The sequence below is a fragment of the Mustela erminea genome, chromosome 14, assembly GCF_009829155.1.
Source record: "Mustela erminea isolate mMusErm1 chromosome 14, mMusErm1.Pri, whole genome shotgun sequence".
NCBI classification, from domain to species: domain Eukaryota; kingdom Metazoa; phylum Chordata; class Mammalia; order Carnivora; family Mustelidae; genus Mustela; species Mustela erminea.
In genome coordinates this window covers 66,191,504-66,209,838 of record NC_045627.1, presented here as the reverse complement: position 1 = coordinate 66,209,838, position 18,335 = coordinate 66,191,504, and the positions used below count along the sequence as shown (strand labels likewise).

General features: G+C 57.3%; 1 protein-coding gene across 1 annotated transcript; it reads right to left on the bottom strand.

Moving 5' to 3' along the window:
- Positions 1 to 4,990: 4,990 nt before the first annotated feature.
- TRIM8 (tripartite motif containing 8) lies at positions 4,991 to 18,335 on the bottom strand. Its single transcript, XM_032313865.1, has 6 exons — positions 17,427 to 18,335; positions 8,257 to 8,352; positions 7,691 to 7,924; positions 6,850 to 6,881; positions 6,600 to 6,715; positions 4,991 to 6,250 (listed from the first exon to the last, which is right to left on the bottom strand). The coding sequence occupies exons 1-6, from the start codon at positions 17,994 to 17,996 to the stop codon at positions 5,643 to 5,645; spliced, it is 1,656 nt and encodes a 551-aa protein (XP_032169756.1). The 5' UTR covers positions 17,997 to 18,335; the 3' UTR covers positions 4,991 to 5,642.

Below are 18,335 nucleotides of genomic sequence, written 5' to 3'. Positions count from 1 at the left end.
ACAGGTAAGCTCTGCCGCATGTAACCTGACATGTAAACTACATAGTCAGAATACAGTGTGAGAGTCCTAAGTGCATGGACAGGAGAGCGGTTGGTGCACAGGAACAGAAGCATCCTGAGAGTCATCAATGCCCCAAAGTGGATGGTGCCAGCAACAAACCTAGCACTTTGCATGCACCATTTCATTTCTCCTTGCATCCTCCTGGAGAGGGTAGGGAGGGGCACACAGCAGAGGCAAAACTCTTTTGAGTTGAGGTGTGCAATCCAGGCAGAGGGCTCAGGCTCAGCAGCACCACCAGGGCGTGGAAACACCCAGGCTGCTGGAGGACTGGTTCTGAGCCTGTGACCTGATGGGTAGAGCTTGGGTTGTTGCAGCTGCTGGGAGATGGCATTGGGTGTGGCTGTAGAGTTCCTCTTTGTTAGGCCCTGAGTTGTCCTTTTGCATCCAAACCCCCTCCCTGCTCAGTGACCTGCCCCAGACACAGATGTGGAGAATGTCTAGTGACAACATCCATTTCACAACCAGACAGCCTGACATCCGTATGTCACATGACTCACTGCCTTTCCCCGCAACCCCCTACCCCCCAGCCCCCAGTGGACCAGAAGTCCGCACCATCCTTAATACTCAGGTCTTGGACACCTGCTCCTGCATTTCACTCTTTACCTGCAATTTTGTGCCACCACTAATACCCCGTTCTACAAGCTGTTGAAAACTCTGCCACGCACCACCCCAAGCTTCTCCCCCTTCTTGCCTCCGTGTAAATAATGAAAAATAATCTGTGGCACTGAGCAGATGGGTTCTTTCTCAAGAAAGACCCAATTATTGAAGATCTAGTGTAAGGGGAAGTCATAAATATCCCAGTTTGCTGCGGTTGAGAGGAATTAACCACACAGCAATTAAAGGAAACTGGTTGCCTATGGAGGAAACATGCAGACTTCCAGTGCGGAGATCAGGGGTAAGCCTCTTGCCAAGGCCCTGCATCATAAATGCCAGGGACAGGGGATTTTAGGGAAGAAGCCCTGGCCTCCTGAAGGCTTCCTCACTCAGTGGGTGTGATTCCCACATACGTATCATAGAGAATATGGTAGAGATCACAGCTCTATCCACCGGATTTCTATTTGTTATCTGTATGAGCTTTCCCAGCGGAAGCAGTGTCTTGAGGAATTCAAGCAGAGGGTGACTACATCTTGCTCTGGAATGGAAAGAGTCTTTGGAAAGGGTAGGGTGTTGGAGGAAGAGAAAAGCTGCAGGAGGAAGGTGGTATTTTTGAGGCCAGCCCACCTCCTGGTCCAGATCTATAACCTCTCACCTGATGGGCCCCTAGTCCTGCTGTCTCTACCCCACTCTCTGGTCTGTCTCATTTCCTTTCAGCCTCCATGGACATTTTGGGAATCTTAGCCCTGAATTCCAGGGCCTTGCCCAGAGTATAGGGAAGGGGAAATCCGAGAGTGTTATCAATTTCCTTCCTTGCCCTTTAACTCAAAGAAACAGGACTCAGAGGGTTCTAGAACCAGTATGAGGAACCCAGGTTCTAGAGACCACTGTTTCTAAGGCACCTCCAAGGGAGAGTTTTTCAAAATCATACAGGGAGACCCCCTCACTGTAAAAGAGGGGCTAAATGTGGTGGGGTCTGTTCAGGGACACCTGGGAATCAGTTTTCTACCTCCCTTTACCCCGCAACCCCAGTAGGTCAACGTCCCCTTCCACAGGCCCTTTCTTTGTAGGCCTAGATCACCAGGCTGGGGAAGGACATAACCTAGACCCTCTATCCACCCAGCCTGAATTTACAGGGCGGCAGAGGTGGGGTAAGGGAATCCCCCAGGGGGCCAGGTTCGATCTTGAAAGTGTGCCTTGGTTCTCCCCCACCCTCGGATGGGAGAAATTGAAGGTGTCTGAGGAAGTGGCCTAGTGACAACGACAGGGCCTTGAGTGGGTAGGTGTGAACAGGAATGGAGGAACCCAGAAGTGAGGTTAGAAGGTGGGGTCTCGCCTTGGGAGAGCGGCCGGGGCGCTGACTCAGCTCCCGACTGCCCCACGGCCCGCCCGGGCCCACAGGGCGCCCTTTGAAGCCAGGAGGGGGCTTTGATCTGGGGTCTACCCCTCTCAGCTGGCCCAGCCAGATGCGCTAGGGGAGGGACTGGGGAGCCGACCACCCCGGCCTTGCCTTCCCTGCACACTCCCTGCCACCACCACCCCCACACCCGGACTGTTTCCGGCTGTTGCGGGGGCAGTCGACCCTCCCCTCCCCCACGCCTTGCAGCTGTTCCCCAGCTGCGCGGCCCCACCCTAAAGACAGCTGGGAGAGAGGCTGGGGACGGGGGGCGGGGAGCGGGGCGCAGCTGCTGGGCCCGGGCTGGGACGCGGAGGGCAGCGACATGAAAGAGCTCGGGCGGCGCGGGTGGCGGGCGGAGGAAACCCCCCGGCGGTCGCCTCCCCGGGGGCTGCGCACATCTGGGCCACAGCAGCCGACCCCCATCGGTGGGGTGGGGAAGAGGCCCTCCTGACACCCAGCCCTTCCCGGAAAGGGGAGGAGTGACGGCCTCTCAGGGAAGGCAGGAGGGCAGCGCCTGGGGTGTGAGAGCCGCTATCTCAGCCCTTCGCGGGATGATGCACAGGGTGTGGCTGTGGGTGCCCGGTGGTGTGGGAGTTTGCACACCAGGGCGGGTTGCGGGGGGAGGGGAAGGCCCCCTTCACACCTTCTCTGGCAGGCCTTGTGTCTTGGGGCAACTCCAGCTCTTTCTCGGCCTCCTCAGGTCCTCTGCCCCGACCCTTTGGGGAGGTGGGTGACAGCTGCTCCTATGAAGCCAGGGACAGCTGGGTGGCTGGGGACAGCTGGATGGGGTTAGCATCTCCCTGCTTCCCTGGTTGCCCTGGTACCCCCAGGCTGTACTACTGGCAGCTGGCTGCTTTGCCTGTGTGTTTAAGTGTCTGGGGTGGGCTTCCAAAACTGGGACCTGGTGGGGCTCAAACCCACCCTACCCCCACCAGAGTCTCCCTCCATATCTCAGTCTGACTGATGTGTCTGGAGAGAGGAGCACCCCCACCCCCACCCCCACCCAGCTTAAAAAAAAAAAAAAAACAACAAAAACTAGGCCAAGTGGGAAAGAAATTGGGCAGCTTTCTGTCTTGGCTCCCAACCCTTGGCACAGAAGACGTCCTAGGGCCCCTGACAACAAGAGAAAGGGACAGTGAGACCAGAGCAGATGTGAGTGGAGTTAAATGTCTATCTGTCCACCAGCACCTGCCCCCAGGCATCCTTCCACCCTGGGCTGCAGGGGCGCCGTGCTCCAACCATCTGCCTTGTCGCTTTAGCCCCAAACAGGTGCAGGGGAAGAGAAGGGGGCAGGCCAGCTGTTGTCATCCTGGCCTGGCTCTGGCTCTCTGCCAAAGTGGGGAAGGGGGAGCAGCAGAGCAAGGGCCCATCCACTCAACACTGAGTCCTTTTCTATTCCCACAGGATGAGAAGACACAGCTTCTACTTAGCACCACCAAGACTCTGTCTGGGTCTGGCCACACCGGTACCAGTACCAGAACATGGCCTCACCATACACTCCACCCTGGATCCTTACTTTTATGAGAGGGGGACTGACTAGGGCTTCATGATGCTCTGACCCCTGGCACAGGACAGGACTTACCCATGGCTCCCTGCCTTGCTCTAGGCTTCCTGGGATAGAAGGCATTCAGGCCCTGACTCTACCCACACAAGGGAAAAGAGAACTAGATTCCAGCAAAGGTTGCTCCTCCTACTAGTATGGAAGAAGGGCACAGGCTGCTTTCTGACATAAGATCCATGCAAAGTTTAGGCAAAAAACCAGAGATCCTTTTTAAAGATTGCTCCCTCTGCCCCCAACAGAGGTATGCTCCGGCCCCTCCTTCTACCCAGGGGTCCCTGTGACAAGCAAGACCTTAGCCAATACTTCATGGCAGCGCTTCTTTTAACAAAGGAGTTAAAAATACAGGTCCCTGGGCCCTTGATGGCTCCCTAGGAATCAGCCCTTTTAACAAGCTCCCAAGACATGCTAGAGAGTTTGAGCAGCTCTGCCAAAAGGGATGAGGGCAGAATGTCTTCTTCACCTTGCTACCCTACCTCCATGCCTCTCAGAGCCAAATATTTTCCTGCCTGCTCTTGGCCCATACGCAGGGGCAAGGGCCAGGGCCCAAGTCACCACCAGAAGTGTGGAGCTGAGCAACTCCCCTAATGGGGGCTAAGGCCCACTTAGGCTAAATTACAAAAAGAAGGTCTGCTCTGTTTATGCCCACAGCCCTGCACAGTGCCTGGCACTTAGCATGTGCTTATTAAATATTTGTAGACTGAAGCAGGTAATTTTGCAAGACTCACAGAAAGGTATTTCTTCCTTTGTCTGTTCTAGCTAAGAACATTCTGGCAGAACCTCAAAGAGATGCCAGGACCTATGAAGCAGGGGGCTGGGCCTGGGAGGCCCTCGCTCAGCAAATATTTGTCAAATGAACCCAAGGCTGACAGGAGATGTAGTTAGTGCCTGATGAACTGATACTCACAGGCCTGGAACTGTCTAGACGGAGCACAGAACCAAGGCGAGGAAGTCAGGGGCTTCCATCCCTCGGTGCCCTTTCTTGAACCAACACCTGAAGACCCTAGGCCTGGGGGAGTGAGGGGTAAGAGGCGAGGCAGGGAGTGGGACTGCGCCATTACGTTTATTAGAAGGTTGGCTTTCGGTGTGTGCTCTAGACAGATTACAGAATAAATACCTGCGCCTTGAGAACAGGAAGTCCACGATTCATACAAAGTGCTCACTACAGGAAGATGCTGTGTCAAAATCCAGGCAAGGACCCAACTTGGGGCAGCCGCTCCTCCCCCACTGACCTCAACAAGGGCTGTGCTATGGTTTTTTATTTTATTATTTCTTTTATTTCTCTTTATTATTATTAATATTATTATTATTTGCTTTTGCTGTGGTCACTATCATTGGCAAAGTTCCTTTTCCCCTTTCCTGGACATGGGGTTCCTGTCTTTAAGATTCCACTCTGAGGCTGAAGGTGCCAAAAGCTGCTTGAGAAGTGGCCTTTGAACTCCATCTGGGAGGATGTTGAGAAGAAGGAAGCAGGAGAAATCATTCTTGGTTTTTTTAAAAAAAAAAAAAAAAAAAAAAAGCCCCACAATCTACAGGTCATTTCTTGCTCAGTGATCAAACTGCCCAAAAGAAAAATGAGAGGAGAAGCGGGCCAGTGGGCACCACTGGTCCTTCCTCCCAGGGCTGGGTGAGGAGGGCTGGATCCCCCAAGGCTTCAGGGGAAGCTGAGGCTCCTTCCAGCCACAGGGGTAGGAAGGGAAAGGAGTGGGAGAAAAAAGGAGAGACAGAGAGAGAGCTCAATGCCTTGAAGTAGACGTTTTCCCAACTCCTGGGCCACCTGCAGCCCAGCCCAGGCCAGCTCTCACTATCACCTCTGCGTCCAGGAGATTCATTTAAAAAAAAAAAAAAAAAAAAAAAAATCAAAAACAAAGCCCCAAACAAAACAAAATCCAAAAGGAAAAGACTTGGGGGGACGAAGGAGGAAGGGAGGGAAGACAGGAAGGTAGAAGGGCAGGTCTCTGGATGCGTAATTCCCGAGCCACTGGGGGGCTGGGGGGGAAGATTCCCCAGCACCCCACTGCCTGCGTGGCGTTAGCTCGTCACGTAGTGTTTGGTGGACGGCTGCCCATACACCCTGTAGAAATCCTGGTGGCCAGGCTGCTGGGAGGCGTCGAGCCAGTCTCTGACCGCCAGGCCAGGAAGGGACTGGGGGACGGAGGGTGTGGGCGGGAGCGGGTGTGAGTACTCCTGCGAGGGCACTGTCCAGGGAAAGTGGCCGGAGCGGGGGTAGGGCTGGTGGCCACCATGGTTGGCCACGGAAGAACAGTAACAGTTGTCCACAGAACAGACGAGAATCTTGCGGCCGCCATACTGGGGGAGCATGGGCTGCTGGGTGGCGGAGCCATTGGGATACTGTGATGGGGGGAACACAGGACTTGAATGCACTGGTTGGGCGCCGCCCGGCAGAGCCACCAAGTGCTGCGTGGAGCTGCAGGGCCCCAGGGGCTGCCCTGACTGGCCCTCGCCGCTGGCTGTGCCCGCTGCCCCATACTGGCTGCCCACGGGGCCTGACGACGTCTCTAGGAAACTGGCCTCAGGGAAGGCCGTTGAGTGCTTGCGCTTTTCCGCCCCAGAGCTGCTCACGCCACAAGGGTACAGGGGGACGCTCTGCAGGAAGGGCACCGGTGTGCTGAAGGGGCCTGTGGAGAGTTTGGGGCAAAAGTCGCCAAAGCTCCCATCCCAAGCAACCCAGGCCTCCTCTCCCCACTTTCTATCTAAAGAAGCAAGCTCATCACATCATGCACTGTCTTGGTCAACGCTACCTACCCATTAGCAGGTGGATACTGTTATGCCCATTTTACAGCTGAAGAAACTGAAGTTTAGGGAGGAAAGATGGCTTTTCCCAAGGTCCAAATAGCTAGAAGTGGCAAAGCCAGGATAGGAAGAAAAGTCTATCTGACTAGGCCATGCTGCCTCTCAGAGAGAAGGCTCTGGCATTCCTCCCTGCCCAAAGGGCTCTCTCTTTTCCATTGAGGATACCACCCTCACCTTCTAGCATCTTCCGCAGCTGCTTCTCCTTCTTGGCCACCTCATTCAGGAAGAGCTTGGAGTTCAGGTGGCCGATCTTAGGGGGAGAAAGGCTGCTGCCCGTGCAGGTCTGGGTCCTGGGGGCAGTGGACGGGGCATCTGCTGTGAGGAGGTATCACCGGTGAGCCTGCCCTACCTCCCCCCAGTGGGCCTGGCCCTCCCTGCCCTCCCCCAGATGTGCTCCCCTGGGGGCCAGTGGCCGTCTGCTCACCTGTCCATCAGGATTTTCACAGACTTGGTGTTCTAGGGGGAGAGAAAAGAGTTAGTCAGTAGAAAGGCAACATGGGAGAGCCTCCCCATTCTCCCTCTCCCCAGGCAGGGTTGACCATCTGATTCCAGCCAAAGTGTGCTGCTAAGGGGGGAGGGGAGTGTCTCCATTTCTACAAAATACGAAGACCTGACATTTATTGAGTACTTACTATGTGATAAACATGCAAGTGATTTCCATACGTCCATCATTTTAACTATACAACTCCCCTGGGAGGAAGACATTAGAGGTACTCATCAGTCCTTTATCAGAAATCCTTGGGGCCAGATGCATCTTGGAATTTGGAATTTGCTGGATTTTAGAAGGGGACTATGGTGCCTGTACTATATAGTACATATGATCCCCAGTAGGATGCCATCGTCTTAATACATCAACGTTCCTGCAGTCAAATGTTTGAATCCTTGTATCAAGCAAGATAAAGACCATATATTGCCAACATGAGTTCAGGTCAATTTTTCCTGTAAAATGAGTTGTCAGAATTTTTTCTACTAGTGTTCAGAGGCTTTTAAAATTTGGAATTGTGGATAGAGGAGAGTAGGTTGCTCTGTCTTATGAGCCCCATTTTATTAGTGAGGAAACCCAGGTACAGAGCACATCTATGACCCACTCCCCAGCTCACGAAGCTAAAAAGAGCCGGGGTGGGAGGGCTCTGAAGCCACGCAGGCTCCAGTTCCAAAACCCTGTGAACATACTGCTGTGAGACACTCGCCGGGGAGCCAAGGAAGGCTGACTCCAACTGAGGCAAGAGCCCAGGGCCCAGCAGCCGGTCCCGGCCCCAGCCCACCTTCATGAAGCTGACGTCTTCTGTCTTGTCGAAGAGCAGCTGCAGGGAGCCCAGCAGCTTCTTGGCCTCCTGCATGCGCTCCCCGAGGTGCAGCGCCTGCGCTGCGTTCTCGCTGCAGAACTTGGCCTGGGCCTTGTCCAGGACCTCCACCGTCTGCCGCAGGTCCTCGTCCAGCAGCTGGTGCAGCTTTTCATACTGTAGCCGCACCTCCTCCTTCAGCTGGCTCACCTTCTCCTGCAGGCACGGGGGGTGCGAGCAGGTGGGCGGTGAGTGCTGGGGACCTCCAGCTGCTGCTACCGCCTCTGTCACATCCTGGACGGCAGAGTCTGGGATGCCCCCACCCCGAGGCTGCCCAAGGCTCCCAAGAGCAGGGTCTGACCTGCTGGTAGCACAGGGCTCTGGGCCAGCTACCCCTGGCCCTGGGAGGGGCTCATCCACTGAGTAACTGACCTAGGGGTTCTGGCATGGAGTCGACCACACAACAGATCCTAGCCTAAATAAGGAACCAGCCCGAGGCCCTGCACCCAGGCCTACCCACCCCATACCATGGGCTTGGGCTTAGCTACCTCCACCAGGCGCTTGTCTGACTCAAGCTTGTAGAGCTGGTCCTCGATGTCCTGCTCTCGCTCCTCCAGACGGTCCTGCTGCTTCATCAGCATCTTCTGTAGGGACAGGTGAGGAAAGGGCATCAGAGGGGGCCGCAGCTCTATTCCTTACCAAGGATGGGGGAGCACCACCCTTCCCTCTATAGAACAGACTCATCCTATAGAGTGACTCGGATGGCCTAAATTTCTGCCATCTAGCCCTTTCTGGCCCCCACGCAATCCCAGGGGCCTGGTGACAGCTGTCTGGCCAGCCTGTTCCCTGGAATAGCTTCCCACACATATCTAAACCATGAGCTTTCTGAGGGCAGGGTCAGGCCAGCCCCTGCTCTAAGTGCTTTTCCTGTATAGACTTATCTAATCATCCCAGTAATGCTGTGAGTTAAGTACTATTATTATCCTCATTTCAGAGAAGAGGAAACCAGAGAGATTAAGCAATTCATCCAAAGTCACACAGCTAGTAAATGTTGGCGCTGGGATACAAACCCAGGTGATCTGGCGGTAGGGTCTGTTCTCATACAAGGCAGGCGGCATCTCTCTGGGGAGCTCCATCTTAGAGATGAGAGCCCTAAGATGCAGAGGGCAAACAAGCTTCCGAAGTCATACAGGCCCTCTGGCCTGGTCCACAGATCTCACCCTATACTTGCCTTACTGCACTTGGGGGCATCAAGGGCAGCTACCCCTTCCTTTGCTCTTGATGCTGACAGCTAGGCTTCTAAGCCCTTGCTAGCTCTCTCTCTCAGGCTGTCAGCCAGACCCAGGTGGAAGGAAGACTCTGGATTTCCAAAGAACGCAAGGCCACTTTACTGGAAGGTGCCAGACCAAGCTGCTCTTCTTCTCAGCCCTCCATCTCCTGACAGCCTACCCTGGCTGTTCCACCCAGCCTGTCCTCTTCTCTCACCAGACATGCCTCTTCCAACATGGTCTCCTCCTGCTCAAGAACCCTCAATGACGCCCTCTTTCCAGCACTTTGGCCACAGAGGCTTTCTGACAACGTGACTCACCCAGCCAGGTGGACTGCTCTCTTGTCCCCAAGGCTCCCTGCACATGGGAATTCCCTGCACGCTGCGGACATGGGGCCTCCTTCCTCCCTCTGTCCATCCTTCAAGGCCCAACTGAAGCCCAATGACTTAGGAAACTTCCTATGGCCCATGCTCGATGTTTGTGCTGTGGGCCGATAGTGGACTGTCATGTTGTGCCTCCCCTCTGTCGCTGTGCTGTGCGGTATGGCAGCTGCGAGTCACATGTGGCTATTTAAATTGAAGTGAATGGAAATAAATTCAGTCAAACATCAGTCCTCCAGTTGGGCCAGCCTCAGGTTCGAGTGCTCACTAGCTACCCGGAGCTAGTGGCTTGGGTACTGGACACTACATGCACCAAACATGGCCACGATCACAGAAACATGTACACGACAACACTATTCCGTAGTCAGCCTTGCACAGTGTGGTCCCAACTCCCTGGAAAGCTCCAGGCCTGCTGAAAATAAGGTTTTGCTGCTCTTTTTCCACCTCCCTTCCTGGCCAGGCCACACAGGGTCCACAGCTCCTTAAGGATGCCGAGCAGGTTGACTGAACAAGGCCGTGGTTTTGCTACAATGTAAGGTTTGCAAAGCAGGCGGCACAGAACAGGGCTTGCAGTGTCCACCCTACAAGGAGTGGTTCTTTTTCTTCCTCTGTGTGGGCCTCCGAGACCCTCAAGTTCAGCCTATGACCCCCACTCTTCACCCAGGCCTACCTGGTTTCCTAGAGACAAGCTGCCACCCGTCCCTTCCTGGCTCCTCCAACCCATTTTACATTTGGGGAAACCAAGTCCAGCAAGGGTGTTGGCAACCTTGCTGTGAGCTGGTATCTGCCCTGGAAACAAAAACCAGGACCTGGGGGACAAGAGGAGGTGGTGGGGGAAGGCTCTCAGCTTTTAATCTGGAGAAGGTGGGGGTCCACCTGCCCTGCCCCCACTTCAACAACTTGACCACTGACCTAGGACTGGACCTCTAAGAACCAGCCCCAGGAGACTCTGCCCTGCCCCCAGCGCTTTGTCCTTCCAGGAAGTCCCCGCACAGGTCCAACAGGCATAGGGGCCTGCTGTGAGCCTCAGAGTCAGAACCTGTGGGAAACACAGCTGGGCGGGGGGCAGAAAGAGATAGTCTTGCATCCCCCCTGGGAAACTGCCCACAGCTATAGGAGGAGGGCAGGCAGCGACCCTGCAGCACTGCCCAGAACAATCTGGGCCCGGGCCCCCTTCATGCGACTGCTGCACACGGCTACACACGTACTTGCATCCAGCCCCTACACGGTGAAGGCTGGGCCCCCTGAGGGCCCCAGACAATTAGGAGAGGCCTGTCATGAACGCAAGGTCACCAGGACTCCCCTTCAGGAACATGAGGGTCTATAAGACTGGCCCCAAATTGTTGCCTTCTGGCTGCCTCGCACCCACATTCAGAGAACAGGGCACCCCCCTCCAGACGTGTCTCAGATTCCTGGCCGCTCGTCTTTTCCGTGCTCAGGATATTCGCATGCCCAGTCTTACACTCACACACTGTGGTCTCCCTGCCTAACTACTTCCCAAGACCAAACCCATCGGCATCCAATTAGGGACACACCTGGGGCTGAGCCCAATGAGGGGCAGGAAAGAGGCAGCCCGGGGTAGGTTCTCAGACCAATTTCTCCATGAGGCCTGGAAGGGGGGCTGTTACACCCCACCCTCCAGAGCAGTGGGAAGCCCCTCTCCCACCCACCAGGAACCCCTTCAAGGAATTCTTAGCTGACTCCTCAGGGAAGAGCCAAAGGAGCCACCCCCCGTCCAGTCCTAGGGGCAGAGCTCAGCCTTGTCCCTCTTCTAGGCTTCTCTCAGAGCCTTTCCTGGCAGTGCTTCTACTCTGGGACCTTGCATGCCCAGCAAGGCAATGGCCACACTCTCTGGCAGGTGCCTGGGTTTTACTTCCCCCTCCTCCAGTGCAGAGGCCATGGAGCTCCTGTCTCTGTTGCAGGGGTAGGTAGGGGAAGGGGCAGAAATGGGAAGGAAACTGGCCAAGGGTTGCCAGTCATCACGGAGGGCTGGGAGGGGGGCCCAGGGCCCCATGCTGGCCAGCTCACCCTTGCAGAACTGCCCTCCCTTGAGGCCCACTGATCTTAATCCTGCTACAGACAAAACCTGGGGGGAGGCAGGAGTTGCGGGGATCACTGTTACCTCAGGCACTGGGAAACTGGGAAACTAGGGGAAGGGACAGGAATATCTACTTGCTGCCTCTTCCGTAGCCCTCACCTCAATGACTGAACTGGGTTACCGAGAAGCTGGAAGATGGGAGACGGGAAGCAAGACTGACCCGTGCCCCCCCCCCCTCCCGCTACCGGCAGTCTCTTTCAGTCCCAAGGTCCAGGAAATAGCTGAGGGCTGAGGCCCCACTTCCCACCTGGGAAAAACACACAGCTGAGAGATAGGACCAGATTTTCCCGCTTGATTCAGAGCATGGGCTCCCAACGCAGGGGGCGGGGGAGGCACTTTATGAACTGCTCCCAGCCCGCAGTGAGTCACCTGGACTGTGGCACACTTCAAGGGCGCAGGTACAGGAGCAGAGCAGAGCAGAGCGGGGACCGGAGGGTCTGGCGCAGTGGGGCTGGAGGGCCCAGACCTCTGGCAGGAGGGAGGAGGAACAGTACTAGGCCCAGCTCTACTCAGCAGCACCCCCCCCACCCCGCCCTGATGGAACCTGCTCACTCCTAGCCCTGCCCCTTAGGCCTTTTGTGGTCTGCTCCTGGGCCTGTGAGGGCAGAAGCATCAGAAAGCCTCGGAGGCACTCCGTTCCCATCCCCTCACACCTGGCAGGGAGGAGGAGAAGCAGGCCCCAGAACATCCTGCTGCACAGGGTTTCAGACTCTGCCTTGAGCTGCTCCCTCTGGTGCCCCTCCCGACTCAGAGAGGGGGCACTTCTAGCTCCTTCTGTTCCTGCCCCAGGAAAGCCTCACACCCCTATGGAGTCTAACTGGTCAGGCCCAGCTGGTATTTCCGACGCCAGACTGGACTGGGCAGACGGGTGAGGCCAGGGGCCTCTAGGCTGCATAAAAGTTAATAAATAATAATAATAAAACCCTCAAGTCAACCTTGAAGAGAAGCAAGGTCAGGAGGGAACAGGGCCCCAGGGGCTGGGCCAGAGGCAGGACCAAGGTTTTCTCACAGGGCCAGGGCTGGGACCAGCCGCCCCTGTGGTAGTGGTGGAGGCAGGGAGAGGCAGGGGGGCGAGAAGAGGGAGCTGGGCAGCTGCACACCTTTCTCTGCTCAGGCCCCTGTCCGGAGAGCACTCATCCCCAGCTCCAACTCCGGCAGCAACCTCTGCACAGGGCTACCCTATGCTAGCCTCCTTCCCAGGCTGCCATGCCTGCCCCCCCCCCCGCCACCCCGCCCCGACTCTCTCCCTGAAGCCCTCTTCCCAGGAGTACGCTGGCCTCCACTCTCCCTAGTGTCAGAGCAGCTGCTGCCTGCCCTAGATGCCCCTGTCCAGGCCTTAGCCCCTGCCTCGGGCTAGCCGGTGGACAAACTCCCTGGGGTGGGGGGCAGAGGCAACCAGCGACACCAAGAGCCGAGGCTGCAGGGCAGAGCTGGGTGAGGAGAGCAGCGGCAGTTCGGAGACAAGCCCCGGCAGACCCCAGAGAAGGTTTCCCAGCTGCAGAGTGGAATTAGCTTTTGCCATGCAGAGAGCAGCGCTCTGGGGCAGCAGAACAAAGAGGCGAGAGAGAAAGCCCCCCTTTGTCTGGGCTTGAATGCCAGGCCAGCCGGGAAGGAAGGCTTTCCCAGAGCCAGCGATGAGGCCAGCCAGGCCTGCCTGCTCTGTCCAGGGCAGGGGCCCAGGCCGGGCCCACCTTCTGCCTCTGCCCACCCACAAGGCCTTCAACACAGCCTGGCAGAACCTGCCCGGACCTTGGCCTCCAATGCCCGCCTCGGGTAGCAAGCTCCTGCTTTGGTGAATTCCTTCTTTCCAGCCCCTCCGCAACACCCCCACCAGTTGAGAAAGTCACACAGGACTCAGAGCTGGCGCAGGCAGCCGCGTGCCAGCAGCACGGGGCGGACGGTCCTGCGGAGCCACTCAACTCCCAGCCCCAGGTACCCGGCAGGCAGGACACGCGGCCATCCGCCTTGCTCAGGGACGTGCACCCACAGGCCTTCCTGACCCCGCAGCCACACACAAGACCGCCACGCAGCCAAGTCAGTCACGCACACGGTACTTCCTCGGAGAGACACGTGGGAGATACAGCAAATCAGTCACATGGTGAGAGACACAACCCGACACGATGGTTACACATGCACACGCGCACACACACCTGCAGACAGAATGCCTGCACAGCCACCCAGAGCCGAGGGAGGCAGAGCAATCCACGGGGTGTGCGGGACAGGTGCCGGGCTGTGTCAGCAGGATCCTGGCGTGGAGGTGGGGCCTGGGCCTCTGCCTGGGACCCAGGGCCCACATTCCTTGCAGACTCAGGCTCGTCAAGGAAGGGGCACCCCACACACACCCCAGCTACCCCTAGACCTGGGAGGTCAGGAGTAGGGTCGGGGGAGGAGGGAGCAACAGAGCCTCGTGTTGCCTCAGTTGGGCTGGGCTGGGGCAGCCCCTTGCTCCCACAGCCTACCCAGAGATAAACATGTGGGGCCAACATCAGATCCGCTCCAGGGTCCCAGTGCAAGCCCTCCAGCCTGGGGGCCATGTGAGCCGCATAACCTCACCTCTAGCAGCTACAAACCCCAAGTTGCCCTGAGCAATGGGATCCCCAGGCCCTCCCCAGAGAACATCTCCTCTCGACACTAAACCTAAAAGTAGCAAGGAAAAGGATTCTGGCAACATTTCCAGCTTTGATCTGGGGTCCTAGAAATGCCACAGAGACACACTATGACCTGAACACACACAGGCACATACACACACACACACCAAGACACCCTGACTAGCTCCTCAGACGTGTATGTAGGCCTTATCTTGGGTTTTCTTTCCAGGTTGAAGATGGTTATGAGGTAGGGATGCTCCCAGCTTACCCCAGTTCCGTATTGCTCAGATGAACCCCTAAACCAGGGGGCTGGAAGAGGGATTCACGACCTACCACTGCTAGGCTCAAACCTACCTGGATATCCCAATTATGAGAATTTAGCCTCTCAGGGCCCCAAAGGGGTCTAGGCCCATCCCAGAGGGGTCTTTGGGGCTCACCCAGTATATACCAAGGCTTCAGGGCAATGGGGCCTACACTGGCTTCCCAAGGACAGAGTGGAGCAACAGAGTAGGCAGGCTGACTCTGGGTCCCCTGGTACTCTCCAGGCTGGAGAGAAGCCCAGCCTGCCTTCCCACTGGGCTCCTGTTCCGGATGACTGGCCCACCCTCCTATGGGTGCTTCTGAGTATGGGACTGTGGCCACCAGGGAGAGGGTGATCCATTTCCTATTTGTGGCCAGTAGGGCATTTCAGCGGGCCCCCTCCCACACCCCCTCCTGCCCGGGGAGGACAGAAGAGGAGGACAGAAGCGGAAGCACAAGAAGAGGGCCTGTACTTGAAGGCATGCGCCAGGTCTCCATACATCTGCTCCTACATCCCAGAGCATTCTGTTGCTCTCTCCATCCGCGGAGTCAGCAGAGGCCCTCAGGCAAGGGAAAAAGAGGCCCAGGGAAAGGCCCCACCCCCTGGCTGGAGTACGGACAAGGCACACCGGATTCTTCCATTCAGGTTCCCCCACAGCTCTTCCCGGCCCCTGAGGGTGAGGCCCCTCTTCCTCCACATTCAATAAAAAAAAGTCCAACTCACAGTGAGTGGCCCTGGCCTATTGAAGGGTTTCCAACTAGAGTGCCCCGGGTCACCGGAGAGATCTGGAGGGCTAGGGAGGGGGCGCCAGGAGGGGGATGAGACTCAGGCCGCTGGGCACAGATGCTGAGCGCACAGAATTGCACATCTGGCCCTGAAGCAACCCCACTATTTGTGAGCCTGCCCGCACCAGGAGCAAAAATGAACACATGAACACACACACACACACACACGCACACACACAGGCACACACATGCACGCACACAGCTGCTGACGAAAGTTCAGCGCTTCCTTCCCATCCAGTTCCTTCCATGAGCCAGGATCAGGGACCTGCTGGTGGGAACCCCAGAGTACACTCTGCATGCAGGGGCAAACCACATCCCCCTCCTCCCCAGTCCCCGACTGTACAGATGAGAGACAGGTGCATTTAAGGGCAAAGCAGTCTAAGACGCCTGCACACACAGACACACATCTAAAGATACCCTCCTACTACCGAATCAGGCACAATTACGTTTTCTCCCCACCCAAATGAAAAGCACCCCTAGCACTCAGACACAGTTAAGAGCAAAAGCGTGGGTGCAGGCACACATTCACTTATCACCCCGGCTGCTGCCCCCTCCCCGGTTCCTTTCAGCCACATCTCTGACTTTTCCTTCCTGTCACTTTTTCTGCTGCCAATCCCAGGACAGGGAACTGGACAGCGCTCCTTCCTCCTGCCTCTGCGCTCTCTCCTCCTCTCCTGGCCTTTCCATCTTTATTAACAGCAGCAGCTTCCCAATACTGAGAAAAGTCTGGGCTCTGCCTGCCCTGAGTTGGGGGTGGACACCAGGGGCTCATCAGCTTCCTCTGGGCTTCTGTTTCCCAACTCCCGGGGAGGGGAGTGAATGGCTCCTCTCTCCATCCCCTCCACTTCCTTTAAGAAACCAGAGGTCTTGTCCTGGTACAAAAACCCAGAGCTAGCCCATCCGATTGGACACTAATTATACAGTAAATTTTATTTGTTATCCCTGCCTTCAGCCTGTGGCGGCCCTCCTGCCTTTTGTTAGTTGTATGTGTATGTTTTTTAATTGCTAAACAGTGACTCATTCTGACTGGTCCCCCCCCCCAGGAAACAGCTCCCATCCACAACCGTCCCCTGCTCAGAGCTTCCTCATACCCAAGCTCCCCACTGGCCTTGACCAGCCTCCGGGGGGGGGGGGGGGCACCCAGCAAACACTCCCCGTCCAACCAAAGCCCAACCTCACCCCCATGATATCACACCCAGGCTCCAAGCTGGGGCTTCGAGATGGCTCAGTCTCAGGCCAACCCCTTCCTTCTGGTATGACTCAACCCTGAAAGCCAGGGGACCAGGGAGGGACCGAGGAGGAGCCCCCCTCCACTGAAGGGGACGGAAGTATTGCCTCAGTCCAGCTCCAAAGCCAGGCCCAGAGGCCTGAGGGGGAAGGCGGTTTTGACATTGGCTGCTGCCGCCGGGTGTATACAATGGGAGGGGACCGCGGTTCCGTAATCACCCAGCCGGCAGCCCAGGGGAGCCAGCTGCCTGAAACCAGATTGCAAGGCAGCTCAACCTTAAACCCACAGGATTCTTTTTCCGTCTTCCACTTCCCCTCCCCAAATGTGGGAGGGCTGTGATAGAGGGCTGGGCTGGGAGAAAAGGGCTCAGGGTGGTGAAGACACATACTTCAAGGTTTGTTCATCGGACGCAGGCAACACACACAGGCTCACCGAGGGCAGTGATTCTCACACATGAAGAGCGGGCTACTGGGAATAATCAGAATGGCTGAGACACTGTTCAGTGGGGCCGCTGGCCAGTCCAGGCCTCCTCCAGATAGATACCAGAGTTCTGTTCTCCCTCCGGAAGCTCCCCTCCACCCCACCCCCCCCAGTGTGTTTCCAATAGGGCTTGAAAGGAACATGGCTGCTTTTGTTTACTTCCTCATTGGTATGCCAGCATCATGGATCGTGTCAGCCACAGCCGCGGCTCCAGGACACTCATTACATAAACAGCAGCTGGAGAAGCAGGACCTGGGTCACTGCCTTGGTGACTTCCCATAGGGCCCATAGAAACAAGGCTGGGGAAGGGAGCTGCGCGCACAACAGAAGAGCAACACCCAAACTCTATCCCTCACCTCAATTCTAGAAATGACTCAAAAGATAGACCCTGGGAGTGCAGGTGCAGGAACGTATCAAGCAGCGGGGGGGAGGGGGGAGGGGCTTCTTCCCAGGACAACTCCCCTAAACTTTCAGGGTAGTAGAGTTTGGAAGGGGGCCTCTGGCCTGATGTTACCAGAGTTAGCTTGTCTGGAGGGGTGGTCCCCGGGCAGTAGGGAGCGCGCGCGCGTGTTTGCGTGCGGGGTACTTGCCCGGATCTCATTCCTCCGGATCTCCACGTCGCACACCGAGTGTCCCTGATGCGCACCGCTGTAGTAGCAGCAGTACTGGCACACGGCCACCTGCTCGGCCTCACAGTGGTAGAGGCGGTAGGCGTTGTGCTGGGGGCAGCTCCAAGCCCGCACGTCGTCCGCCTCCACCAGGAGGTGCCCGCGGGCGGTGGAGGGCTGCTGCAGGTGCGTCTGCACGTGGGACTGGCAGCAGGGCGCCTCGCAGCGCAGGCAGACCTTCTGCGCCGGCAGCGGGGGGCCGCGGCGGCAGAACACGCAGTGCAGCGCCGCGGGCGGCTTCTCCACGTGCAGGGCGTTGAACTTCTCCACGATGTTGGTAAGCTTCAGGTTCTTCTCCAGGCCCGGCTTCTGGTTGTACGCCTGGTTGCACTCCGGGCAGCGCACCAGGCCGCTGTCCTTGGCCCACGCCTCGCCAATGCAGCCCCGGCAGAAGTTGTGCTTGCACGGCAATTGCACCGGCTCCACGAAGACATGCAAGCAGATGGGGCAGATGAGCTCCTCCTCGAAGCAGTTCTTCCAATTCTCCGCCATGGCGGCCGCGGGCAGGGGGCCCGGGCGGGCCTCCCCCACTGCCCAACTCTGCGGGTCCGTCCCGTGCAGCTGCAGGCCCACCGAGCCCCGAGCTCCGGACCCAGGCAGCCCCGACAGTCGCTCAGTCACCAGCGCCTTCCGCGCGCCTGCCCCCCAGAGGAGGGAGCTTCGGTCCTCCTGCCGCGCGCGCAGCCGGCTGCGTCTCCTCCTCCTCCCGAGCGCCTAGCGGGAGGCGGCGGACTGCGCCAGGGCCGCGGCCGGGACACCAGCCCTGGAGGGGAGCGCCGGGGTCCAAATTCCATATAAGAGGCCGCCTCCTCCCCCGTCCGCCCGGCTAGG